Source organism: Heterocephalus glaber, unplaced genomic scaffold, assembly GCF_053883595.1.
Source record: "Heterocephalus glaber isolate CG9 unplaced genomic scaffold, H.glaber_assembly_v1.0 deba00001509, whole genome shotgun sequence".
Lineage (NCBI taxonomy): Eukaryota > Metazoa > Chordata > Mammalia > Rodentia > Bathyergidae > Heterocephalus > Heterocephalus glaber.
Genome location: NW_028258325.1, coordinates 2,085,184 through 2,112,314, shown reverse-complemented (window position 1 = coordinate 2,112,314; position 27,131 = coordinate 2,085,184). Strand labels below are relative to the sequence as shown.

The following is a 27,131-nucleotide window of genomic DNA, read 5'->3' as shown; positions in this document are numbered from 1 at the left end:
GCCGCCTGCTGCGCAAGCACAAGGACCCAAGTTTGATGCCCGGTACCCCCCCCCAAAAAAAGATTTCTTATAAAAGCTATCACTATTTTAAAGTGTACTAAGCATTTATGTTGCAAAGCTTCTCAGTGTTCACTTGCAGCCCTGTGAATGCTGACAGCTCTGGTGCACAGGGGCAGAGGCCTTGGGGCCCGCAATAGCTGCAGAGTGAAGGCCCCAGACCCTCCACTGGGGCAGCTGCATGACCTGGTGCTCCTCACTAGGGGCTCAGCGGGACTGTCCACCACAGCCCCGGAGGAGACAGAGCCCAGGGGCGGGTGTGCCTTGGGAATGAGGTGACTGACATGTCCCTGCACCTCTCCTGTTCTGTTCCAGATCAGAAATGGGAACTCTGTTCCTTCAGCAGTTCCCCAGACGCTACCGTACCATTTCTGGGTGTCTGTGCGGGTCCCACCTGGGATCTGAGGGTGTGGGTGTGTGTGGTGTGCACGAGTAGCACTTGTTCAGTATGTGTCTGGGTGTATGCAGGCGGGATAGTGTGGCAGTACATGTCGTGCACCTGTGTGCTCGTTGGGGTGTGGAGACGGTGTGTGTCTGGCACACACATGTGGGGTGTGAGAGGGGAATGGGGAAGGCACACGTACAGAGCGAACCACTTCGCTGATCAGGATGACCGGGGTCCTTCTGGCCGAGCTGGAGGGCAGGATCCACCGGCTGTACAACTCGAGCAGAAACTGTGAACAGGAGTGGATGTCGACTCCAGCCCGGTGTTTCCTGCAGAGCATGAGACATGGATCGTTCTCCACATGGAGATGAGAAGGGCACTTCAGGAAACATCCAAACAAATCAAATGGGAACATTTCAAACTGCTTCAAAAAATGAGGCCAAGCCAAGCAGAGTGGTGCATGCTTGAAATCCCAGCACTCTGGGAGGCTGAGGCAGGAGGGTCCCAAGTTTGAGGCTCTCCTGGGAAATTTAGTGAGACTGTTTCAAAATAAAGAGAAAAAGGTCTGAGGATGCAGCTCAATGTGAAGGGCCTGGATTCAACCCCTAGAACTAGAGGAAAAAACAAACACTTAAAGAGGCCACTGCATACCTGGAGTTGACTGGAGACACGGGTGGGGATGCAGGTGCAGGGACATCAGCCTCCTCTTCCTCCTCCTCATCCCACTCCTCCTCTCTCAGAGGGGTGATGTTGTTCCCCAGCCACACAGAGTGAATGGACACCTGCCACAAAAACAGAATACACAGCTTGGCATCTGGGTTCTGGAGGGCAGGTATGGCCTAGGCTGGACAGAGCACATCTGCCTGGGAACAGCATCCCATGGGCTGTCAGAAGCAGCAGTGATGGGTGGGACTGCCACTGGACAGCTTTGTCCTCAGGCCCAAGGCCTGGAATAGTAGCTGAAGGGTGGAAGGAGAGCAGTGTTGAGGAGGGAGGACAGGGCTCCTAAGTGACCTCTGAATCCCATCACTGCAAACAGGGAACCTGCATGAGCGCGTTCTCTTCAAGGCTGGCTTCCTGCATGTGCAGGCCTGGGCCATGGACCGTACCTGACTGAGCCACCATCTCAGAGAAGCCCTGAGGACGCTAGTGAAGCCCTGAGTCGGCAGCTGGGGGGCAGCAGGGGCGAGGTGGGAGGAGACAGCAGCTGGCAGAGGGTCTCACCTGTCTCGAACATGCCACCCGCTAGGACTTATACACATCTATATAACTACATGTACAAACTCTTAAAATCTTTTTGGGATAAAGACTGTAAATAGAAACAAAAGTAAATGTTCCTTTTAGAAAAAAAAAAGTTCCTTTTAGAAGTCCATTTAGGCTGGGCAATAACGATACATCTATAGTCCATCTACTCAGGAGACTGAGGCAGGAAGATCATCAGTTTGAGGGCAGCCTGGGAACCTAGTGAGACCCTGTCTCTATGTAAAAAATAAAAAGGGGTGGATGTAGCTCACTGGTAAAGTGCTTGCTTAGCATGCATGATGCCCTGAGTTCGATGCCCTGAGTTCGATCCCCAGAACCAGAAGTAAAGGAGAAAGACAGAAGGGAGGGAAGAATGGGCAGGAGGAGGGAGGCATTTGTCCTCTCTCCTAGAGGAGTGCAGGCCCAGGTCCGAAGGGAGCACATGACTCACCTGGCCCAGCTTGTAGCTCATGTTGCCCAGCTCCCGCTCAGGGTTGATCTGCAGCAGCAGCCTGTCATGACTGATGAGCGCACCTGTGAAGCCAGGCACTGTGAGCACCCTCTGCACACACCTGCAGTGCCCACTCCCGCTGGGCTGGTTGCCCACTGGCCAGAGCCTGCAGGCCTCAGGTTCTGTGATGTGGGCAGGGCTGGTGGCCAAACAGCACCATCACTTTTCCCCACACAAACAGGATCTGCCCTCGCTGATGACCCTGTGCCAGAGGGCCTGTCACCACACCCCCGGGAGCACTCCCGGGTCATCTCCTGTGCCCCTCTCAGACCTGCTCTGCCTCTGTGACAGCTACACCACAGGCTCCTCAAAGGCCATATCCACGGGCACCCACGTTCACAGCACCGTTCAGGTCAATGTCCCAGGAAACTTCTGGGCATGCAACACACCGCACTCCCATGTAGAACCTTTTTCAAATAAAGCCTTTGAGATGCTTAACCGTGGCACCACTAAGTTTTTAAATATTCAGGGATCGCCGACCTACAACGTGCATTGTGAAGGAATGACCGACAGCATTCCCTTTTTCAGAGCCAGAGCAACGGGCTCCAGAGCCTGTTGTGGGCCAGGCCCGTGGAGGAGGGCAGGGGAGGCCGGCAGCCAGTGTGGGGCCACCCAGGAACGCAAGCTCCCGCAGGTGGGTTTCTCAGGAGAACCAGAGCCCCTGATCAGCTGGACAAACCTCATGTGTTAATGTGAGCAACCAGCCAGACTACATCCCCATGGCTGCCTTGAGAAATCGTCGGATTGGCTTCCACAGCGTGACTCCCGAGACAGGAGGCTTCACGCTCATTCGCAGATTTCACTTCCTCAACACTAGAGCAGGGCTGGGGATTTAGCTCAGTGGCACCACACCTGCCTCCAAGTGAAAGATCCTGAGTTTGATCCCCAGTACCAGAAAAAAATAAAATAAAAATAAAATAAAATAAACAACAACAAAGCACTAGACCGTCCTGGGCATGCTGGCACTCCTTGAGCACACAGCACCGCATACACTCACTGCAGCCCCTCCTCCATACCTGTAGTGGCGGGTGACAGAGAGGGAACAGGATCCCATGCCTGGTATGCGTGATGGGTGGCAATATTCTCCCTCTTGGAAACCATCGCTTGAATCTCCTGCTCTACAATCCCTCTGATCATGCTCAATTTCCTCCCAAACCTGAAGTGCAGAACAAAAAAAGAGCATTTTGTTTCCTTCAAAATCTTACAGCAGAAACCACCAGCTTGCTCTCTGCTGAGCCTACAGGAACCGACCTGTATAACGGCAGAGGACTCACTCTGTAAGTGACTCCTGTCAGTCTCTCCTGCCCACCACAGTCCCCAGACACCCAGTGACCCCCATGCAATTTCAGGCCAAAAGTTTCAACTTCTCACTGGCATGGAATCACTTTTGGCTCTGCACCTCTGTGGCTGGGGGAAGCTGCTGGGTCCCGGGCAGGGAAGGGCACCTGGCTGTCCCAACAGTGGGACACGGCACACACATGCACTCAGGCCAACCTGGTATCAAGAGCTTTGAGGGGCTTGTTCCGGGGCTGCTGCTCCAGACAGCTCACTGCTGGGTTGCCAGCAACAGGCACGGTCATGGCACTGAGCACCAGGGAGGTGATGGCCTGCACAGCTAGCACATGGATCTGGGTCCTCTCTGTGTCTTCCTGGAAGGACAGGCAACACACGGATGACACGAGGAGACAGCCACAGCCAGATCTGCCACCTCACAAATAGGCTGCAGGCCCCAGGGCCCCAGAGGGAGGAAGCTGAGAGCCCAAAGTGCCACAGAGGGACATAGCATCCCCCGCCAGGGTCAACTACCTGGCCAAGGTCCCCCAGCACAAGTGGCCTCTCCACACATCTGTGCCTACAATGAATTTGACAGGCAAAGCAAGGTCTCCCAAGGGCGCGAGACTCCAAGTAGGGATTACTTGGTAAGGACTGTCTTTAAAGTGCCTCATGTTAAAGGGTGCCGCACATGATGGCCCATCGCATCTGAGGCGGATTTAAAGACATCTTGATGATGTGTGACATATGCCCGCCCTCTGAACTGTCGTGTGCAGACATCCCCATTACGCCACCTGCACTTCCCTCTCGCCCTACACTTCTTACACCCCAGGCTCTGCTTACAGGAACACGTCTAAGCCATATGAACTCAATGCACATGAACACTTCCACAATAAGCCTCTGCAAAGCAATTCCAAGAGGAAAGCGCATCCATGTGTATGGCCTGGATTAACTGCCTTTTTTCACTTTAATTCAACCTACACTCTTCTGGATACTGAAAAATAAACAGAACAAGATATTTTCAAGAGGGATCACAACCTTATTGATTCTTTTTTTTTTTTGGAACAGGGGATCGAACTTGGGTCCTTGCGCTTGCGCAGCAGGCGGCAAAACCACTGAGCTAAATCCCCAGCCCAACCTTATTGATCCTTAAGATGGAATGTACCGTAATCAAATACCCAGCCACGGCCAACCTCAGATACTAGACCTTAGGGAGATCAGGCCTGCTGCAGACATCAGGCAAGACACAATCTTTTAGGGTTTTTTTTTTTTTTTTGGTGGCACTGAGGATTAAACCCTGAGAGTGTTAAGGTTCATTCCCAGCCTTCTACAAATTCTATTTTGAGACGAGGTCTTCATAAGACCCTATCTGGCCGTGAGCTTGCCATCCTCCTGCCTCAGCCTCAAGTGGCTAGGATCACAGGTGTAGAGCAGCACATCTGGTGAGGCTCCTTTGTGAAGAATGGTTGCCGCCTTCTTTCTGTCAACTGCCAGGGAGTGACAAGCTCCCAGGAGCAAGCTTGTCATCAGCACATCTGCATCACCGCCACCTTACCTCAGGCGGGCTCTCCTCCTGCTCCATCACAAGAGGCTGGGTCACCAGGACACCGAGTAGGGTGGCCCAAGTTTCCTCAAACTGGGTACGACTGGTCCACCCTGGGAATGCAAGGCTCCTGTTAGTCAGTTCCACCCACTTCTCCAACTTGTGGGTGGTCACAGCCACACGGCACTGACAGGCACTGTACCAAGGGCGTCACCCACAGCTAACTCCTTTTCAACCCTCAGGACAGTTCTGCGAGGGAGGGAAGGGATTCCCTCCATCTTATCAACGAGGACACCGGGGCACACAGAAGTTCGGTGCCCTCAGCCCAGGCACCCTCTCCACCTCCTGCCATGTGGCGGTAGAAGGACGAGCATGCTGAGTGGTCAGAGTCATCCCCAACTCTGACCAGAGACTGCTGATGTCACAGGGCTCACGGAAAGGACAGAACTGTTTCTCAGGGACACTGCTAAGATCAGAAGCTCATGCTGCCAACTCTTTCACCACATCTTAGGATGGGTGGCAGCGTGGGATCCCAGCCAGCAAGGCCAGCACTCAGTGCAGCCCACTTGAGAAGCGTCCTCTGGTCTCCCCGAGGAGACACCCTCAGAGGGGAGTCTGGCACACAGCTGTTTCCAGGGATTGTACTGAGTGTCCCATCGTGACCCGAGGACAGTCAGGGCACTCATCCGCAAGCCACAAGTGCCAGGAAAGAGGGAAGAGGAGGCAAACCAGAGTGTCAAACTCCAGGCCCTCCCTGTTAGCATAGGCATGGAGAGGCCAATGCAGACACTGTAGAGACACTGACAATTCACAGAAGGATGGAAGCCAAACTCTCAAGCACGAGAGGCAGGCTCCGGGGAAGCATAAGCAGCAGCCTGCGCCAGGCAGGCCAGAGGATGACTCAGGAGGACAGAGCTGCACCAGGCCATGGGCAGGGCAGGAAGAAGGAAGCCCCGCGAGGGAGCTGGCTGCCCAGGAAGGGAGATGGACCATCTAGCTGCGTGAGGAGGAAGCTGAGGCAAGGTGTCTGTTGCTGGAACCTCCTAGGTCAGAACAGACCCCAAGCCTGCGGAAGCCTGCAGGTGGAGTCAGGGTGTCTAGGACAATCTGCTTGTTCCACACAAGTGAAAGGAGAGCAGTGAGAACATCAAACAGGGGGACAGAAGAGAACATTCTAAGGAAATCCCTGCCACTATTCAGCCTGCATGGATGATAAAGACAGAATCTAGCTTCACAATATCAATTACACGCACACCTGCCCTGACTTCAGACAAGCCTGGTACTAACTCACATGTGCGCACATAGTTGGGGATTTCTCAGGGACAAGGAGCTTGGCATGCACTGCAAGATGCACCCAGGCAGGTCTCTACAGTGACCTGCATCTGGACTGGCATTGAGCTCTGGCTGCGGCCCTGCACAGCAGTCTGGGACCTGAGGGAGCTCCCCAGTACCTAGAGTGTTGATGCGGTAGATGAACTCCTTGAAGACTTCCTTCTCCTGCAGGAACTCCACGGGAATCTCGGGGAACACAGTGCCAAAGTCCCCTCCTGGCTTGGGGGACCACCCGAGTCTCCACACCTGAGAAGAAAGGAAAGCCCGTCACCTGCATGGGGTCAGGACAGTGCTCCGTGAGAAAATCAAGAAAGGCCACTTCTCCATCCAAGACCCTGCTGAGCCAGCCGCCCTTGCCGCTGCCTGGATTCCACTTCCGGGAGGGCTCCAAGCCCTTCCCAGGACCTTCTAGACCTCCCGACCTGCTATCCAGACCAGGCCCATTGCCTTACTGTGGTGCTGCCCTGGCCCCCACCAGGCCAGCTGCACTACCAGGTTCCTCGTGGGAGATACTAAGCTGGGGGCAAGCATCAGGCAGCATCCCATGCCCGGAGACATGTATCAGACCACAGGCAGGCATGAAACAAAACCACATCGGTGAGCTTTCTGTCCTCGGTGCTCAGGTGGTATGGCGTACAGAAGGAGCCTGAGGCTGACCCACTGCTGTACCAGAAGCAGGACAGTAAGTGCCCAGCCAGCTCGGCCATATCCCTGAGTAAAGCCACAGGGCTCCAAGGGAGGCCAGGCCAAGCCCACTCGGGATCCCCACATCCCACTGGTGCCAGGGCAGAGGGGCTCGGCCTCACCACGGGAGAGCCACCCTCCATGCCGAGGGCACGCCATGGTGCCACCACAGCCACCTCTCTGGCCAAGATACTGCAGAGGCCACCTGCAGCCCACAGCCCATGCGGGGACAGCGTAGGCCCACTGGACAATGCAACCTCTAGGCTGGGCCTCCCTGTGCCCTCTCCCATACCCCTTCCCAGGACCTGAAGGACTGCCCACATGCAGACCCTGCACTCCTCTCTTCTACAGGCACTGCTAGCTTTGCGGGGTTGCTGCTCCCCCTCAGAATGGGCCTTTACACCTTCATCCTCCACAGCAAGACCCTCGCCCCCTCCAGGTCCAAAGAGTGTGCCTTCCTTAGTGTGCACATCCCCCCATGACCACATGTACACACACCAGAGGCTGTGTCCCAGCGGCAGGCGTTGGGCTTTGCCGGCTGGGAACAGTGCCCATCCCCAGGCCTGTGAAGCCGCCCTTTCTGACCTGCCTGAGAATGCAACCCACTGTCACCAGAGCAGGCCAGGGGGCTGATGCAGTTTCACTGGGGAGGGGTCAACCAGCCGCCACCGACCCTCCCGTGGGCTAAGTTCCTACTGTTATCTGAAACAAGAGTCCTGAGTGATGGTGTCTCTTTCTAACTGTCCTGAAGACAATTTCAAGGGAGGGACTGCCAAAGGGTTGTGGTGAAATGCATGAGTATCTTCAAAGGTAACTACTTTTTGTTGTTGCTTGGTTTTTTGGTACCAGGGATCGAACTCGGGTCCTTGCGCCTGCGAAGCAGACGGCAAAACCATTGAGCTAAATCCCTGGCCCCAAAGGTAACCACTTTTGAAAGAAAATATGTGAGGCTATAGTTTCTGGCCTATCACAAAGTAGTCTAATTACTTTAGAATCACACCCAACATTCATGCATCATTTCATCAGGAGAGGAAATCTTGTTTGATGTTGTAATGCCTCAGCTCATTTTAGAAAACTCAATTATTTCTAACAATGCTGCACAGTACACCTGGGGACCAGACAGCTGTCATCCCACACGTGATGAGATGCTCTAGCTACTGCAGGGGGCACTGGAGCTGTGGATTCTGCATCAGCCTTGGGTTGCTCCGGCCCAGCACAACCAAGCAAGCAGACTCACCAAGGGCGGCACTCGAGTGTAGCTGTTGACGAGGGGGAGGCGGGCCAGGCTGACCACAATGTTCTTGAGCACCGCTGTGAGAAATGTAGGCACACTGCTGTTCCTCTTGTGGCCCAAGGCCAGCACCGACTGCAGGGATTCCACCATCTCTGCCATCATCTCACAGGCCGTGGTGATGAATTTGGGATCTACACCAGCAAGTGTGTCAGGAGAGGGCTCTGTCAAAACACAGCCCAGCCCAGCCCTGCCCCGCACGCCCCGTGGAGGAGACACGGGCCTACAGCTGCTCAGGCCACAACAGAGGCTCTGTGCTTCACCTCCCTTGCCATCCTCCCCATTTCTGCCGGGACAGTGGCAACAGTCTCAAGCCTGAGCTCTGGCCTCTGTCCCCAGGCTTCTCGCCTCCCTCAGTAGGCACGTGCTCGGCAACATCTAGTCGCCAGCATGCTGCCCGGCAGATTCACATGTCCTTCAGGACGTCTCCCTGCCCTTGGCTTTCTCTGGCTCTCCCAGGATCCTTATCTGTCCCTAAGCCAGAGTGCAGAGAACCATGCTGTAACCCCTGGTTTACCATCTCCCTAAATCCAGGGTGCTCCACAGGCTGAACCCCCAAAGCACAGGGGTGAGGGCAATTTTGGACCCTGGTTAAGAACCACCATGCTCACCTGGCAAGTTTGCAGGGGAGGGACTGCTCACATTCACTCTGAGTCTTATATACAGTGTGGAACTAAAAACTATTTCTTGAGTTGATAAACACTTATTAGATGGATACTAACTTTGGGCACAAGATTTAGGCAACTTTCTAGTTTAGAAAAATAATTCTTGGGCTGGGGAATTTAGCTCAGTGGTTCCGCCGCCTGCCTTAGAAGCGCAAGGTCCTGAATTTGAACCCCAGTACCCCCCCGCCAAAAAAAAATCTTATTGGAGTTGAACCAACTCAAAAAACAAGGCTGGAATTACTATTTACTGGACAATCTTTATGAAGTATTAATGTACAGAAGTGATAAAAAACTGAATTTCTTCCTCTGGCCAGGATTAAATAAACCAGCAGAAAGAGTTCATGGAGAATGGGCACAATTATATTAACCAGAACTCATACACTCCGCCACTGGGCCCGCTGTTCCACCTCAGGCCTCTGAAACATCCAGCTACAGCTGAGCAGGGAATCCATGGCAAATGAAAGTGGGGAGCTACCTCCCAAGCACTCACTCCAGGCCAGCGTGCACTCCAGGTATGTTCAGGTGCTTCACGGGCTGGCTGCCTGTCCTTAGCTCCTTTTTATTTCACCGCACAAGCACAACATAAATAACCTGAACTGCTGCTCTGCTAGAAAACAGCCAGCCTGGGAGGTGAATGTTTTCCTGCTCCTAAAGTGTCAACAGAAATCACAAAATCACTATCCATGGGCTGCAGGGACTGAAGAGCTCCCGATAAAAATCCAGAGAAGGGCTTGGTGTGCTGAGCTGGCACTGCTTTTGGGCCATTATACACCTCAAAACCTTGAACTGGGACCGGAAGAAAAGATACTGTGCCCAAGACAGAAGACAGTGAGATGCTGCCCGAGACAGGTATTTCTGCACAAAGGTGCTCTGGAGGTCACGCAGCACGGAGCCGACCCTGGCACTCCAGGAAGAGTGGTCCAGAAGACAGGCAGGCACACTTCCCCTCTGCAGGGCCAAGCTGTAGCCCCTCAGCTAACAGAGATGAAAGGCCCCAGGGGCCACAGGCCGGGAGGACGAGGAGTCACTTCCCAAAATGTTTCCTCCCAAGCAGCCTCGCTGCCACTGGGACAGCGAAACAGCCACCCTAGGTCAGGAAGGAAACACACGAAAAGCTACTGATGGGCTGAGTGTGGATCAGGCTTAAATGATGGTGATTTCAACTTTTTTTGGTACAAAGAACAAGAATTTTCTTTTAAAAATCTACCACAAGAGATGGCTGAATAGACATTCAGGTTATGGCATAGCACATGGGTACTTTCACTAACTTCTTTAGTATTTCTACTTAATCATTCACTCAGCAAACATTTGCCATTTGCTGATCATTTGCAATAGGCCAAGTTTTAATTCTGGAAATGCAGAAAAGCAAAGCACATTCCCTGCCTTCAAGGAGCTCGGAGTCAATGCAGTTGGCGTGGAAAGTGTTAAGGAAGGGATGCTTTCCAGAGGGTAGAGGAGGGCGAGGATGAGGGAGGGCACTGGGGACACGATAGTCCAGCTGGGTGGGAGGCATGGACAGCCAGAGAGCAGGGCCCAGGTTGAAGCAGAGGAACAAGGTGTCACCCCTTCAATTCAAGGATGAGCAACAGAGGCAGCCAAAGTACGCCAGTTTCCGGAGTCCTCATTTTGCACTTTATAAGTCTCCTTTGTGAATTAATTTCAAGTCCAAAAAGGCAGGTAAGAAAAATGGGTCCTGAAACTTACTCTGTGTGTCTACATTTACTTCCTCCTCTTGGACGGCCCTTAGGGTGCGCGTCCGACTTTCTGGACTGAGAAGCTGGTCTCCAGGCTGCACTGCAACTGGAAGACAGAAGAGCAGATGAGAACCTCCAAACATACCTGCTGTCCCTCTCTACTCTCATCTGTATGTCTGTGTGGCCTCGTGAAGCTGCACAGGGACAGCTATGTCATGAGGTCCAGACTGCCTTCTACACAGTCAAGCAGAAAATGGCCAACAAGACCAGACACGGGCACCCACCTCGTGGTCAATCATGAATGCGCAAGATTTGCGCTGCTATGTTTGGGCTTCCACGTCTCCTGTCCGCCACTTCCACCTTCAAGGTTTTTATCAGACAGTTCATGATTCAACCCTGCTAAAAGCACCACTGTAAACCCAAAGAAGCCTGGCTGTTAAAAATTAATCCCTGGACCTTCATTTTCAAGTTGACTACGAATGCACACATGAAAACAATTTAAACAATGAAACATTAAAACACCACTCTGTCTAATTTGAAAATACAAAACTTCAAAACACCCTCTAACATGTCAACTATAGTGTCCAATTTTTTAAGCATTCTGGCTAATGACCCTCCCTGAGGACATGGCATTGTTGCTTGAAAAGAATGAGTCACTTTAATTTTAATGTATTAGTATTACAATGCAGTATAGAAACAGCATTTCCACTCTAACAGAAGACAAGCCATCTTTTGAATGTAATCTTACAATCATTTAAGACTGAAAACATGAAACAGTCAACTAGGACCAGAGATCAAAGAAATATATAACTTAGAGTTTTTAGAAAGCTGGAACTCCAAAGCCTAGACAAAATGATTAGAAAAATTCGAGTTAAATTCTAGCGCAGATGCCAAGATTCCGGAGGTGGAGACAGGGCCTTCTAAAGATAAGGCCCACCTCCCATCCACCTCCTCACCCCATGTCCCAGCTGCAGTCCTGGAGTGTCGGGGCCCAAATGAACACCGTGTGGAGATGCACTGCTCATTTCTGGTTGTGCTGAGCAGGGATGTGGACTCACCAGCTTCCAGGATGAATCGCACACAGTGGATGAGGGAGCAGGCGTGGGTCACAAACTCGGCGGAGGAGACCACACTCCAGAGACCAGGCTGTTGCAGGGCCAGGCAGCAGCAGTCCAGCCCAGCCTGGAGGTCCAGACTCAGTGGGATCTGCTCGTGGATCAAATGCCATGACAGGGCCTAGAGTAAAGCACTGTGTCAGAGACCACTGCCTGTCCTTCCCGTCTCGGGGGCCTCCAGGAAGCAGTGCCATGCATGGCTGAGGGGTAACCACTGTGTCACGATCATGGGGCCAGGGGCCAGATGACCTTGCCCTTCCAGCTCCCTGACATTCAGTCTTGCTCACCACTGCCCTCTCTGTGACACCCCTCCCACTCTGGCTGCCTCTTCCTCCTTCAGCACCCCGGCCCCCTCTGGAACCCTCTCTCAAGCCATGTGGTCCCTGACCAGAGGCTCTTCTCTGGGGCTTCTGTAGCTGGAGCTCGCCTCTGCTGCAACCACAGGCTGAGAGTGGGAATGTGGGGTCTGGGGTCAGCAGGACATGGGATCAACCCTGGATTGGCTACTTCCTACCAGGGCAAGTTGTTGAGCCTCTTTGTGACATGAGAACAGAGCCTGCCCCGTGGGGCTGTCCTAGGAACCAACTATGACAGTGCACGCACAAGCACAGGGTTTGACTGGTAGCTGTCTCTCTGTGCTGCATGTCTGCGTTTGCTTTGTAGGTGTCCCCATTGGGCTGAGCCCTGAAGGACAGACCTGACTCAGAGAGACACTTCTTCAGTGCCCTGGGAATGACGCAGGGGGACCTCTTCTCTTCAGGGTGAGGTGGCAGCTGCACACTCAGGATGGGGAGCACAGCTCTGACTCTAAAGCCAAGCCAGGCCTTTCTCCAGCACGCACAGAAAAAGGCAACGCATCCCCCATGGACCAAGTGCCTCGGTTTCCTGATTTAAAACACAACACACCTCCACTGCCTGCCTTGCAAGTGCAAGGACCCGAGTTTGATCCCTGGTACCAAAAAAAAAAACAAACGCAACACACCGGCCAGATGATTAAAATTAGCATCCGCACCAGGTCTACTGTGCAGGTGTGAGAGTCTGCCTTGCGGACCTCCTGACATCCCTGTGGGAGCGGCGGGATCAGGGTTGAAGGCACCCAGTGACCCGGGGAACAGGACCCTTCAGCAGGCCCCACGGTCACGAGGGGTGGGGAGGAAGAGCCAACCAGATTGCGCAGGCCTGGTGGTTTTCAAACAGAACAGCTCGCTCTCAGGGACAGTCACAGAAACAGTGGGTTCCCGAGCTGCTCTCACCTCCAGGGTCATCGCCACAAACTTCACGGTGTCTTTTTCCTTCTCAGGAGGAAGGTGCAAATGGGCAGGCACTTTGGACACCACCACCAGGTACTGTGCCAGGGCCCGGGCCAGTGTGGTGAGGGACTGGTACAATGTGGCATCCCCTGTAACATGAGACCCCCATAGTCAGCCTTCCCCTTGGAAAGCAGCCAAGCAATTCTGTGAGAACCTGAGCTGACATCGAAGGGACTACCTCGGACAGTGCTCTGGAACATGAGCCACAGCCTCCGACTGAGGTCTAAAGCAGACTTCCTGAAGGGCCCGCAACCATGTGCATGAGCGGCCAGGTGGCAAGCACAGAGCAAGAAATTTAGAGCTACCAACAGCAGTGCTGTTTCTCAGTTACCTTCATCAACACTTTCAATGTTTGAGATCAGCAGTGCTGAGTGCATGGTACAAAGCACTGTGATGGCCCAGATATGTTTCTTAAAAATAAAGGAAGTTTTTATTTAAATTACCAAATAGACCATTCAACTTGCTCCAGTAGGCTGTGGGCTGTGTGGGCAGGAAGGGCTGGAAGACTTGATGGACAGCAGGAAGCTGCTCAACGATGCTGGTCACACGGTCCAGAGTCACCCCACGGGCTGCTTCAAAAAGGGGGCTCCTCTGGCCAGCTGCAACTTCACTCAGGCTGAGGCTTAAGCACGGGGCCAATAGGCTTAGGTTGAACTCCTGAAATCCGAGCAGTAAAGGTCATTCTAACAACAACGGAAACTACAGTTTTCAACCAGACAGGATAGAGACAGTCAAGGTTAACATGAGCATTTCTGAGATAATGATTCGTATGCCTTAGCTTAACTATATGAACGATTCCCTTCAATATTTGCTCAGTAAATGTATTTCTGGTCTCTCTGGGGCAAAGTAATGTTTTTATATTTTATGCTCTTAGATCTTTTGAAATAAAAATTCCAGTATACAAATTTTATTTGATAGAAGCATAGCATCAAGGCTAATGTGTCATCCAAGAAATAAGTATGATACCAAACATTCCTGCAGCTTGAGAAAGTTGTGCAAAAGCAGCCAGAATAAGCCAAAGTGGCATCTAAATGCTGAAACATTGCTTGGAAAAAGATCAGTTCATTGGACAATTTGTACCATGTGGTTTGCCAACTTTTTAGTCATTAAGGACTCTTTTTGCAGACAGAACACTGATTTAACATTCAGAAAGCACATTTCATCATGAGTACCCAAAATGAATGTTTCTGTGGTTCTAGCTAGAAGCTTTAAAGCTATTAAAAGCCCACTCAGCACATCTGGAAACCCTAATACACTGGTCAGCGAGCAAATTTACCATTTAGTAAAGAAGCTCCTATTGCACAGCGCTTAAGAAGAGCTGAACTTCAGCAAACCCATCTTGGCTCTTGTGGGCTCCCTTGAGTCTCTGCTGCCTCTGAGGACATTTCCTGACCAGCCAAATGCCAGCTGGGCTTCACACCACGGCCAGCACTGCTCACTGAAGCACCCAGCCCACCCTTCAGCTCTCACTCTGGGCTGCACTCACATGCCCGGTTCTCCATTCCCAGGCAGGGCTGGGACACAACAAGGTCCAGGCAGCTCTTCATCCTCACTGGTCTGAGGCCTCCCAGGGTTGAGGGACACCTCAAAGAGGGGCCCACTCCTCCCAGGACCTGCCCAGGGATTCTAGGACAGGGCTACCCATGCGTGCACAGCCTCCAGGCTGCTCTGCTAATACCTGGGGGCAATTGGGCAGAGTCTCACTCCAGGCACAGGGGCAGGGTCCCTCTCTACTACTTAAGATCAGTTTCCAGGACACCACGGGAAAGCTACTGGACTCATGCATAATGACACTAATGTCACACCGCGCTTCACTACGGTGACACGGTGACAAAAAACTGGCGGCACTGGCCACTGTGTTTCCTTTCATGCTGGAAAAGCTGAGTTAAAAACAACTCGCCTTTTTGAAGCCTAAAGTGGTTGAAATAACTAACAAATTGCTCCCATTTGGAGTAGTCCCTCAGTCCAGTGTGGACTCCATCTGGATTAGAGCTGCCCCCATGATGTCCCTGTCGGGAACAGGTCTCCCTATGTGTGGTCCCCATCTTCATTGAAGGCCCCCTGGAATCCCCATCAGAGTAGAAGCCTCCACATGCTATCTTTATCTGGATTAGTGTTCCTGCCTGGGGTACATCAGTCACAGGGAGATGGGACATGACAAGCCTCACCAAGGGTCCCACTGCCCTACCGAGCTCATCATGAAGACACGCATGTCCTCGGCGGGGAGGTGCTTCACCAGCTCCGCACCTTCCAGCAGTGCAGCATCTGACCTGGTCCAACACTGGGACCTGACAAGGCGGATGTACCAGTCCTGGCAGAAGAAGATGGATAAGGGAGTGCGGGCAGGCAGGCAGTCAAGGGCTTCTTGTCCTTGGAACACTGGGCCCCTGGTTGGCTTAAAGCTCACCAGACCACTGCCTCTTCCTGGCACTCGATGCTCCCTCCCTGGGCCTTTCCGGAAGTCCATCCAAACTCATCCAAGTCCCAAGGCTCAGCAGCCCCTGGCTCGGCCTTACATGCCACAGCACCAACCACCCTCACTGATATGTGTGCTTGGCATGGCTCTCTGGGAGGCTGCAGGTCTCTGAGAACCTGGTTCATCTCTCCACAGGACCCACTTGGCCCCTAACTCCAAGGTGTGAGTGGTGAAGGTGATGATAATATTCCAGGGCTGGTGGCAGTGGCAGTAGCAGCATTGATTCACAGGAGGTACACACATTGGGACAGGGAAGTGGGCTGAGAGTACAGGTGTGTATACGAACATGCACATTGCACAGGCCAGGCCGTGGTTCACCCCCAGCCCCCTGACAAGACTCCTCACAACCCCAGCAGCGGGGACCAGACTGTGCAGGCCTCTCCTCACACCACAGCCTCCTGACCCACACCCCACCAGCCAATCTGATGCATCAGCACTGCTTTTTTCACTAGGACCTTTATGGCCCCCGAATGTCTCCCCCCGAGTTCCCAACCAGAGTTGCTGATGACCTAAGCCAAGCGTGAGGCCCCCTGCACACTCCCTCGTGCCACAGGATGACTGAGGAGTCAGCGTCTCCCAGGCATCGCACACAAACCAACCCGACACTCACTTTGTCTGGGCTCACTGTCTCCAGGGACATGTGCCCATCCCCATCCAGCGGGTGGGAGGTGACCAGGGGCAAGGGGCTGAGTGAGTCTTGTGCAGTGGAAAGACGGAACCTGTCCAGCAGGGAATACAGCCTTTGGTGTCTGAAACACAAACACAGATGAAGCTGCAGCACAGTAGCCTCCATCCTTGTCTCTGTGTTGCAAAGCATGGTTCCAGAGACACACACCACCAGGAAGGAACAAAAGCAGTTCCTCAAAGTAACTCATCTGAAAGCTTCCCTTCAACACTCCTGCAGGTTAGGATGCAAATTCAAGGCCTCGGCTACTTCATATCATCACAGTTTACACCTCACTGACGTCTTCCAGAAATTTTGTTTATATCAATGCAATAGGCAATACAAGGTATACTGGCTAATGCAGGAATTCTTAATATTGTATAGGAAAAAGACATCATCTCTTTAAGACCCAAGTGCACAAACTATTCATTCTCTCAAAAGAACACAATTTATATCATTATGAAAGGTCATTTCATAAAAGGACCCCCTCATCTGGCCCAGGGCATTTATAATCTTGGCCTTCATGGCAGAAGCATTCTCTCACACCCACGCTTTCCTCCAGGCAGTGGAGGGAAGGACAAAAGATGCTCTTACTTTATTTTACAGTCATGGAAATATGTCCACATTACATATGCAAGCATTTCTGATAAAGGCTTCGCAAAGACATTCAAACAGAATTAGATGCCTGAACAGCTATGAAGAGACACAACTTTAACAAGATGTAGAAATGATCCTTGCATGCCAAGAATTGGATAATGCTTTTAGATTCATCACTCTTATCGAGAAATTGGGATGTGTTTTGGTTTTGCTACAATAAAGCTGACAGCTCAGATTCCCACTTGTTCCCAGGGCAGTGACAGAGCCAACAGCAGCATCTACAAGCCCCGGGCAGCCAGGAGGGCGCAGGCGTCCTCCACACCTGCAGCAGATGTGAGGCCGCCAGGCGTTCTTTATTTTATGCGGGAAGCCTTTCTAAGGTGGCATTTCTGCAGGAAACCCACCTACAAAGCAGGCCTATTTCTCAGCCTGCCAATCTGCCCTCATACAAGTCTAAGTCTTTATGTCCTGGGCAATCTGAAGGACAACACCACCATGGGACACCATTACCTCTGCGCAAGCCCACTGCTCTGAAGATGTTCCTGGATTCTGTTCAGTTCTTCTGCTGGCAACTGGGCTGTGCTGCTCTAAATAGGTAAGAACACATCAGAGGGTTTGAGGCATGTAAGGTAACTAAGAAAGGATATCACTTAGAAAGGACAGGCTAGTGTGTGCAGCTTATGGGAGCACAGGCAGACTAGAAGCTGGATCAGACATACACAGAATGAATGACACATTTGTACAAGGCCCTCACATTCCTATCAGGGGCCACAGTGAGACTGAGCCTATGCAGAAGAAAAACCAGACAAACGATCTGCCCGCCCTGCTCAGCTTTGATGTAAAACAGGACCAATGTTTCTGCTATACCTGTAAGTTTGCAGCCAGCAGCATTTCTACCCGGCGACAGGCCAGGGTGTCTACCCTTCGAGCCAGTGCTCGGAAAGGGGTGCCCAGGAGCCTGTCCACATACAGTGTGAGCACGGTGCCCGACTGGCTGAGGTGGATGCCTTCCAAGCACTGCAGCGTCTTCTTCAGAGTGGTTGGCTAGCATTCAGAGAAGAAAGATGGGAGCTGAGTACTTGGTTGACTTCTTAGTTATCTTTTTCTTTCTTTTTTTTTTGGTACTGGGGATCAAACTCGGGACCTTCCTCTTGCAAGGCAGATGGCAGAACCACTGAGCTAAATCCCCAGCCCTGGAGCTGAGTACTTGGGCAACTGGAAACCAGCACTTAGAAAGTCCCAAGACTTGCCGGGGATTTAGCTCAGTGGTTCCGTCACCTGCCTCGCAAGCGCAAGGACCCGAGTTCAATCCCCAGTACCAAAAAAACAACAACAACAACAAAAAGAAAGTCCCAGGACTTCATTTTTAAGACACAGGAAGCCGACTGGTGAGAGTCAGCAGAATGAAGACTTACAGTGGAAAGATTTTCACAACGAGACTGAATTGCTTGGATGAAAAGGCCACTGGCGGCAGAATTCCGATGGACGGCACTGATGAAGTCCTGCACTGGAGGCTCATGGCAAAGACTGATCAGATCTTGAATGTGGTTCACAATGAGCCATGTTAGGTGCTCGGAGTCATGGAGGTTCTGACACTGGAAAAGATGCAATGCAATCCATTGTCAAGCATGATGTAATCCCACAGAGAAAGCAGAGAGGGTAGGGAGGAGGAGGCACTGAAGAGGCACAAAAGCACAATTAATAGTACCCATCACCTTGAAACACAAGCTGCGGCAGAGGCTGCGACTAGGTAAATGGCCAAAGGTCAAAGGACCAGAAGAACACGAGTTCTGTTCTACAGAGCAGTCACGGAGTGGCCTGCCCACAGAGCAGGCATGACCCCTGGGCGGCTGGAGCAGGTAATTGTCCCGGAGCTGACTGACAGGCCTGAAGCACCACCAGTATGCACAGGAACAAGGGGCACTTCCTGTCACAGCAACTGTTGCACCTCCCAGGCTCTAGCCTGGCCACTCTGTGACAGTTCAGTGGGGAAAAAGTCCACTGTAACTGGGACAGTTTTCACAGAACTCTTGAATCCAAAAGATGGATGGAGCCCCTCGCACATTAAATGAAACAAATTTTACTTAAGGAGATATGTAATGTCTATTTTTAAACATGTGTAGCCTTTTTATCTTAATTCTAAACCTCCTAGGCAGACACCCAAATGAGATCAATTTCTTGATATCCACTTAATGATTAATATTTTTCATCTAGGATTACTTGACTATTAATTTATGAAGCTATCTCTTTTTCTTATATTTCTACAAAAGTATTATATAGTCAATTCTCTAAAGTGAAACAAGACAGAAAAAATGCTTCAAATGTGAAGCAAAACATGAAGTTAGTAAACTGCTGTCACCATGGAAGATCTCCATGATCACATTTAGTTGAAGTCAGCCCCCCTTCTGTCTAACAGTTTGCTATGGGACAACAAGCCAAGTTTACAACAGAGAGACGTGTGCTCTCTGACACAGGCATGGACAAAGCATTAAGTCCAAGCAAACTCAACAGCCAGTTATCTTTGAAACTAGTTACAGAACATTTTATTTTCTTCTGTTTACTTGTTTTATTTTTTTTTTTAATTAGCATGTGATGGTAGTTTTGTGATTAAAAACACCACAGAAGCAAGTTTTTAAAAATGGCATTCAAACAAGAATCCATTTTAAAATGTTAACAAGGAATAACACTTTTTGAAAACAAATTTAAATCAGAACCCCACTATGCTCAACACACTATGCTTGTTTTTGAAATTATGTACCCTTCAAGTGCTGCCCTCAACCAAAAGTAGAGCAGTTCTGGGGCATTTGCTGCCCAAGTGACAGTGACATGGAGCCCCAAAGAGCCCCAGGAAACCTGGAAGAGGAGGGTCACACTTGCCTTTAATCACACATCACAGTGGACTAAATGCTACCCCGCACTTTTCAATTTTTTGTTTTTTTGGTACCAGGGATAGAACTCAGGCCCTTGCGCTTGAAAGCAGGTGGCAGCACCACTGAGCCAAATCCCCGGCTCAGTTTTGATGGGACAGTGGGCAACATGGTCTCCAGAGGGTCCACACAGCACTGTCCACATGTGGCCCGCCTCCCCTCTCCATTTTGGCGTCTGCAAACTTACAACATAATCACAGAAGAGAATGAGGGCCCCTCTTCGCACGATCTCTCTATTGCACATTCCCAGTTGAGCGGCTGAGTCAGAGTCCTCCTCCTCCTCCTCGCTGGACACCTGGGGGCTGAGTGACTTCGTGCACGACAGACTGTGTCTCCTACGGAGGTGACAGAGGCACTGAGGGTGTGACTGGCACGGGACAGCGTGTCTTGCTTGTCTTACTCTCGACCTTGCCACGGCAGAATGGCGTGTGTGTAACAGGCGTTCAGGTATCTGTTCCTGGGCTCCAACAAAGCAACAGAAAAACTAAGGCACACAGAGGACTTTGCAGCTGAATGGCAAAATCCAGCAAAAAGGCCACACCCTGTAAGATTCTCTTTCTACAGAATCCAGCAGTGGAGCTGGGAAAGCAGAGACCACAACGGTTAAGAAGGAACTGCTTGAAATGATGGCACTGCCCATTACCTGAGTACAGTTGGTACAAAAGTGCATTTTCCTCGAAATCATGTCAATTAAAAAGCTGCCAAACACAAAACCTGCCTTTTCTGTTGCCCATGTGATTCACGCTCCCAGCTACAGAGCACTGAGCCTCTGCAGGACAGCAGGGGGTGTCTGCAGCAGATACTAAGAGGTCCAGCATCCATTCAAATTTAGCCCCAGTGTAGCAGTACAATCCCCACCCCCAACCTCAGGACAGCTGCTGTGGCAAATGAACACCCCGAGTCCAGGCTGACCACATCTGTAGCACTCAGACGGGGATGAGCTGGGAAGTGATCAATATGTGGCCCATGGCACCACAGGTGCAGGACCCTTATAGCCCACCCAACACTGAGACAGATTAAAGCAAATCATAAATCCATGGTGAGTCCAGAAAAGGAGGATGAGAGAGCAGAGACTGAGTGGGACTTCTGGAGCCATACTACCACCCAAGCATGGCCTGAGACCTGCCTGCTGCCCTCTTGGGAGCTGGACTGCCCAAAAGGTAAAACAGAAGAGTGAGGAGGGCTAGGTATGTGTTGTGTATTAACTTGGGACACTGGGTATGTTATTAACTTCCTGGAAAGCTGAAACGAACAGAGACCTTAGAACAGTGATGCCGAACCTTTTAGAGCCTTCAATGCTAACAAACACCTTGTTGGGCACACATGCCATAGGTTTATCACTGCCTGAGAACAACACTTCACAGTGTTAATCTACATGTAGAAGAAGGTCTTTACCAGTATATTAGTATTGTTTCCACTGTCAAAGTAATTAAATCACTAATTCAAGTTACTGCTGGGACTACTTGTGTGCGCACGCGTGCATGTAAGTGCATGTACTTGTGCACGTGTGCTAAACCAGATACAGGTCCCACCTCCTTGGGGTTCATAATCTAGTAGAAGAGACAGTCATTAGTATTTTATTGAACATTAATCAGACCTCGACAAAGTTGATTTTTTTTTTTTTGGTACCAGGAATTGAACTTGGGTCCTTGCGCTTGCGCAGCAGGCGGCAAAACCACTGAGCTAAATCCCAGGCGAGACAGTCATTAGTAAAATCTTCACACAAATAAAATGCCCAGGTGCGGCCCTGACCCTGGTCACTGAAGAGGGCGAGGGCTGGGTAAGGGCAGATCCCAAGGCCAACCCAGCGCAGAGCAGCCTGGCAGGGCCTGAGGATGGGGTCTGAGCCAGCAACTGAGAGAAAGGCTTTCCTACCATTAGTAACATATGGGCAAAATCACGAAAGGGCAATTCAACTCTGAAACACTGGCAGTAAGTTAACAACTACAATGCTGCCAGTATCTTTAGATCACCAACCCAAGGCGACCCTCTTCTCTACACTCATCTGTGACGCTCCCATCATCAGAAACCGTCCCTCCCGCCCACTCCCAATAGCTCCACCTGCTCCACAGAGCCTTCCAGAGCTGCGCACAGGGCCGTCCCAGAGGCCTCTTCACATTCACACTGCAAACACAGGCCAACAAGGACAGTGAAGGAATAATTCAATCCTCAGCCACCCACATTTGTCACCTTTGTGTTCAACAGCACACTCTAGATAAGGAGGCACACACACAAACTTTACACATGCTACATGCACACAGAACCCTACACATTGCACACACTACTCCACACCAACACATGTGTGACATGAGTAACCTGTCATTCAGGACACTTCACCCGGAATTCCTCAGCTGCAAGACAACAGTTTACAGCGCTCACACACAAATTTCCAACTGCCCCCTAACGCCCTTTTGGTACGTTACCCCAGACCCAGGACAAAAGTGTGAGTCCCTCACGTGCCTGTCCTATCCCTGTTGCTTCTTGTCCAATGCAACAACAATTCTGTTCTCCAGGACACTGAAGACTCAAGGAAGCCAGTGGGCAACTTGGTACATCCCCAGCCCCTTTTAAAGGTTTTTTATTTGGAGACAGATCTCACGAAGTCACCCAGGCTGGGCTTGAACATTCAATTCTCCTGCCACTGCCTTCCAGAGTACTAGAATTATAGGTGTGCACCCCTGTGCCCCGCTTTCAGGGCGGCTTCTGGCCTCACTAACCTCTGTGCGTGATCGGGGAGGGGCAGAGCTGGCTGTCTGGGACTCGGCCTTCTCCTGCTCCCTGAACCTGCTCCACCCTCAGTGATAGGTTCTGCCCTGATGTCCTGCAGCACAACTCACACTTGGGTGTTCACTGGACAGTCTTGGAAGCTGGTTAAAAACACAAGCTCCTAAAATGCTCAGTCATCAGGCCTGGCAGTGGGGACAGAGGACAGCACTGGTCCTGTGATGCTGAGGCACTCCTGCTACTCAGTGTGGTTTCCGGGCCAGCACACCAGCTTGGGGAGATGCAGATTCCCAGGCCCCAGTGAGCTGCCAACTCACTGGCCTTATTGGCGTCAGTTCTGCGGCTGAGTCACACACAGAACCAGGAGACACTGGCTTCCCGTCTCCCTGCTCGGTCACAAGGACAGGCACAGGACATGCTCTGAGCATGGCAAATGCTGCCTCAGGTTTGTCTCCTGGGCGGAGTGGTCAGCGCAAGGAGCAGGAAGCTCTGCTTCTTTTTCCTGTAGACCCCACGGCATGGAGCACAGAGTAGGAGCAACTGGGCCTCCCTGCAGGGGCTCTAGCACCCAGCAGAGGAGCTGGCCCACTACTCTCTTCCTTTGGGACCATCTCCCTACCCAAACCCTGTACCCCCAACCCTGCAGGCTCACGGCTTTCATTTCTTAATGCATTCTGACATCGGACCAAGTGAGCACCTGGACGCTGAGCTCAAACCTGGAAACGCTTTACAAAAGGGCCACCCACAACCAGAAACTTAGGAAGTCTGTTGAATTAGAAAAACTACAGCATTTCCAAAACGTTTTGAAATTTGCTAAATAATTACTTCATTACCTAAGAATAACCAGAACCACATTTAACTCCTAATGAAGTTAAGACATTGCAACATGTCTGGCTGTGGGACCAATTTGCATGCTAGAGCCTAGCAGGAGGGGCACAGCCCAACGCGGGACCCACAGATGGAACAGTGTCAAAGAGCTTGCCCAAGAAAGCCACAGGGAAGCAGGGGCTGTGATGCTGAAAGCTTGTTCTTGGACACATCTCTCCTCACAATATAGGGCCCAAGGAAGATTAATATGCAGCCAAAAGCTTACAAAGGCCCATGAAAAATGAAGATGGAAACGTCCCCACAGGAGCCCAACCTCAGGCTACTCGGCGTCTCAGGGCAAGCACCTACCTGGGTGTCTGCTGCACCTCTGCCCACCAGTGGTGGTCGGTGTGGTTGGCGAGCAGCAGGATCTGGCACCACAGCAGCACCAGGGCTGGGTGTGTGGGCGCCATGGAGCGCACGCGCTCATTCAGGCTCTCCAGCGTGTAGAAGCTGCCCTCACAGCCATCGTTGGTGAAGAGTCTGGTGGCAGCCGCGGTGACTCTCCGGAACATCCCTAGAAGCACACAAAGCAGAGCTGACTGTGGGGAGAGGCCCTGTGCTTGTCTGAGCCCGACCCCAGCTAGCTATGAGAAGACTTTACACGAAGATGCACAGGCAGCCCTTTCCTCTGCTTCCACGTTCAAATCCCTGGCACGCAGAGAATTAACTCTCCCTTTCCTGAGCAGAAACAGACACTGCACTCATCGAATAGTCAGCCCAGAAAGCAAATGCTCATCCCCTCCCACTGTCTTCCTCAACTCAGACAGCTTCTAGGACACTCCCCAGCCACCACGGCCATCACCTGCACACTCGAGTCCTGCACAGAGAACTCAGCAAGACTGCATCCCTCGGGATGTTTTAACTCACCTCTGGATCGCTTTCGACACACAAGACAACATAAACACTGTGTAGACAGGTGTTACACTGCATTACTTAGAGAACAGTGGCAAGAAAGGGTCTGCACATGCTCAAACCAGTTTAGTTTGTTTTTCTTGCAATGCTGGTGACTAAATCCAGGGAGTGCTAAGCTATATCCCTAGCTCTTTTTATTTTTGAAACAGGGTCTCACTAAGTTGCCCTACCCGGGCTTGAACTTGTGATCCTCCTGCGTCAGTCTCCCAAGCAGCTGGGATTACAGGCATGGGCCACCACACCTTGCTACAAATCTTTCCTGCAAGTATTTTCCAAGGTAGTTGGTGGAACCTGGGAATGTATAACTGTGGATCCAGAGGCTGACTGAACTTCCTCTCCATACCCCCAGCTGCCCACCTGGCTCTAAACTGGTCCCTCTTGGAACAAGAGAGGGATACTGATTGGCCCCAATTTTGTAAACTGGAGGACAGGTATCTTTCTTGGTTGTTGCGTTGATGTTGGCTTCAATCTGAAATAGGCAAATAACTCTGGGATAAATTTCTCCTGCCACCACAAGAAGGGCAGCAGATAAACAGAGGTCAAGGCTACTCCTCAGACTAGGCCCTCTTGTGAGAACTATAAACTGCAATGAACAACTATAAAGGTCTCGGGGGTTTTTGGGTTTTTTAAGGGTCTCAATTTTTGGTGCACGAGTAAAATAAACTGCCTTTGTTTAAGCAATGCTTAACACAAATTACCAACTTTACACGCTAAGTGTACTCTATTTTTATGAAACTACAAGATGAAGGGGCCGGGGATTTAGCTCAGTGGTTTCACTGCCTGCTGCACAAGCGCAAGGACCTGAGTTTGATCCCTCGTACCAAACAAAAAACAAAAACTACAAGATGATTTATTTTAACCCGATCTCAAACCCTGCCCACCTCCCCAGCTCTCTTCTCTATCACTGTCAAGGGCGGAATTGCTCCTGACCCCAGTGCCCGAGGGCTGCCATCCAGTAAGCCTCACTGGATGAAGGAGGGCTGGCAATGGTGACTAGTTTTCACTCTAAAGGCGTGTGCGTGAACTGTGTGTAAAAACTCAACCACAGAGAGGGGCTTCTGACTGCAGATGTGTCCTGCCATGTCTCTCTCGTTTTGTGGATTGGCTGTGGAGGAAGTTACCTCCCAAACTGAAACTGAGAGGCTTTTACACCTGACCCAGACCATCAGTTAGTCTAGCTGCTCCTCTTCATTCTCCTGGAAAGTAACCATCCTCCTCCTCAAACAAAGGCTACTCAACCTCTCTCTGGCCCAGGCTGGCTAGGACACTGGGGCTCACAGCCACTACCTGCCACACAGGTCAGGCCAGTAACACTCCGAACTTCAGGCTAAGACCAGAGCCATTAGGGGGCTCCTCCTGCCGCGGGAAAGGAGCCTCGCAGGGAGCAAAGCCAACACGGAGAGCAGAGTGGGACGTGGAAACCACACGCTGACTGCAGGTGAAGCGCAGGCGCAGTGCACCTGAGCCAGCCAGCTGCCCTGCAGTCGACGGTGGAGAAACACGTCACATTTTGGTCTTAACCACTTTTAAGGATACAGTACTGGCAGAAAATACATTCATAAATTTGTGCAACCATTACCACCACCCATCTCTATCATTCTTTACTTCTGTAAAACTAAACCTCAGCACCCATTAAACAACTCTCCATCTGCCCTCTCTCTGACCCCTGGCAACCACCATTCTTTCTACCTCTACAATTATTATGGTTTAGATCTAAAATGTCCCCTACACATCTCCTGTGCTCAGAAGGGGGCTCTGGAAGGTGACTGGATCATGGTGGTACTATACTCATCAGTGGATTCATCCAGCAGAATGTGCTGTTAGGAGATGGGGTCTGGTTGGAAGTAGTCGCTGGGGTGACCTGGAAGGGTGTATCCTCCCCACCGCCCCCTCCACTTCTCTTTTCTCTCTCTGCTTCATGGGTTGAGCAACTTTTCTTGTCTGTGTCCTTTCACCATGCCATTTCTGCCTTGGACCCAACCATGGACTGAACTCCCTGAAACCAAGAGCCAAACTAAGCCTCTCCTTTAAGTTGCGGATGCCAGGAATTTTGTCCCGGGGTGGAAAGATGGCTAATATAATGATTCTGAGTACTCTGTTTTATGCAAGTGGAGTCATACAGTATTTGTCCTTTTGTGTCCAGCTTATTTTAAGTTTAAGACTCATCCATATTGCAGCCTATGTTAAAATTTCCTTCCCAGGGCCAGGGATTTAGCTCAGTGGTTCCAGGCCTGCCTCGAATGCGCAAGGTCCTGAGTTCGATCCTTGGTATCAAAAAAAAAAAATTTCCTTCCTTTTTCAGACTGAAAAATACAGTAAAATCTTGGACTGCGAGTAACTTGTTCTCCAAATGTTCTGCAATAAGAGCAAACAATTCTCATAAATTTTAACTTGATAAACAAACAATGTCTTGCAATGTAAGTAGAACATCACATTATCACAACTGAGCCAGTGGTTTTCTCCCTCTCTCCCTCTCTCCTTCCGCAAGATTGTGATGATCATCTCCCAACAGCAAGAGATTATGGAAGAGATCTTTTCTGCAGAGGAGAAAAAGGCAGAGGAATCTCTCACAACTGTCCAAAATTGTGTAGAAAAGTACCACCAAATAAGGCTGTGGTAGTGTGAGTGATGAATCTGTTTAACAACAATGATGATCGTATTTCTGTGAAATCCTCAAAAAGAGGCAAAAGCAAGTCGTCAATGGATAGGTTCCCTATCTAAGACGAAAAGAAAAGGACTCCACTGAGCCAATCAATAGCAGTGACTGACTCTGCTAGTGATAGTCACTACACAATAACCCTCCTCTCTCGTCTCCCTCACACCAGCCATGAAGGTTTTCAAAAGTAAGTGCAGGTCAATT

General features: G+C 51.0%; 1 protein-coding gene across 4 annotated transcripts in view; it reads right to left on the bottom strand.

Moving 5' to 3' along the window:
• Htt (huntingtin) overlaps positions 1-27,131 on the bottom strand; it is a 126,513-nt gene that overhangs the window by 8,938 nt on the left and 90,444 nt on the right. For all 4 annotated transcript variants that reach the window (XM_021260365.2, XM_004847368.4, XM_021260368.2 and 1 more), the window contains 19 exons: positions 23,666-23,873; positions 19,953-20,100; positions 18,254-18,433; positions 17,706-17,882; positions 17,349-17,425; positions 16,188-16,326; positions 15,290-15,412; positions 13,545-13,758; positions 13,045-13,190; positions 11,735-11,912; positions 10,687-10,782; positions 8,264-8,451; positions 6,462-6,588; positions 5,023-5,123; positions 3,690-3,844; positions 3,212-3,351; positions 2,136-2,218; positions 1,094-1,224; positions 642-771 (listed from right to left, as the gene is read on the bottom strand). In XM_021260365.2, the coding sequence (XP_021116024.2) occupies positions 642-771; positions 1,094-1,224; positions 2,136-2,218; positions 3,212-3,351; positions 3,690-3,844; positions 5,023-5,123; positions 6,462-6,588; positions 8,264-8,451; positions 10,687-10,782; positions 11,735-11,912; positions 13,045-13,190; positions 13,545-13,758; positions 15,290-15,412; positions 16,188-16,326; positions 17,349-17,425; positions 17,706-17,882; positions 18,254-18,433; positions 19,953-20,100; positions 23,666-23,873 (2,741 nt within the window). The remainder of the gene's footprint in view (positions 1-641; positions 772-1,093; positions 1,225-2,135; positions 2,219-3,211; positions 3,352-3,689; positions 3,845-5,022; positions 5,124-6,461; positions 6,589-8,263; positions 8,452-10,686; positions 10,783-11,734; positions 11,913-13,044; positions 13,191-13,544; positions 13,759-15,289; positions 15,413-16,187; positions 16,327-17,348; positions 17,426-17,705; positions 17,883-18,253; positions 18,434-19,952; positions 20,101-23,665; positions 23,874-27,131) is intronic.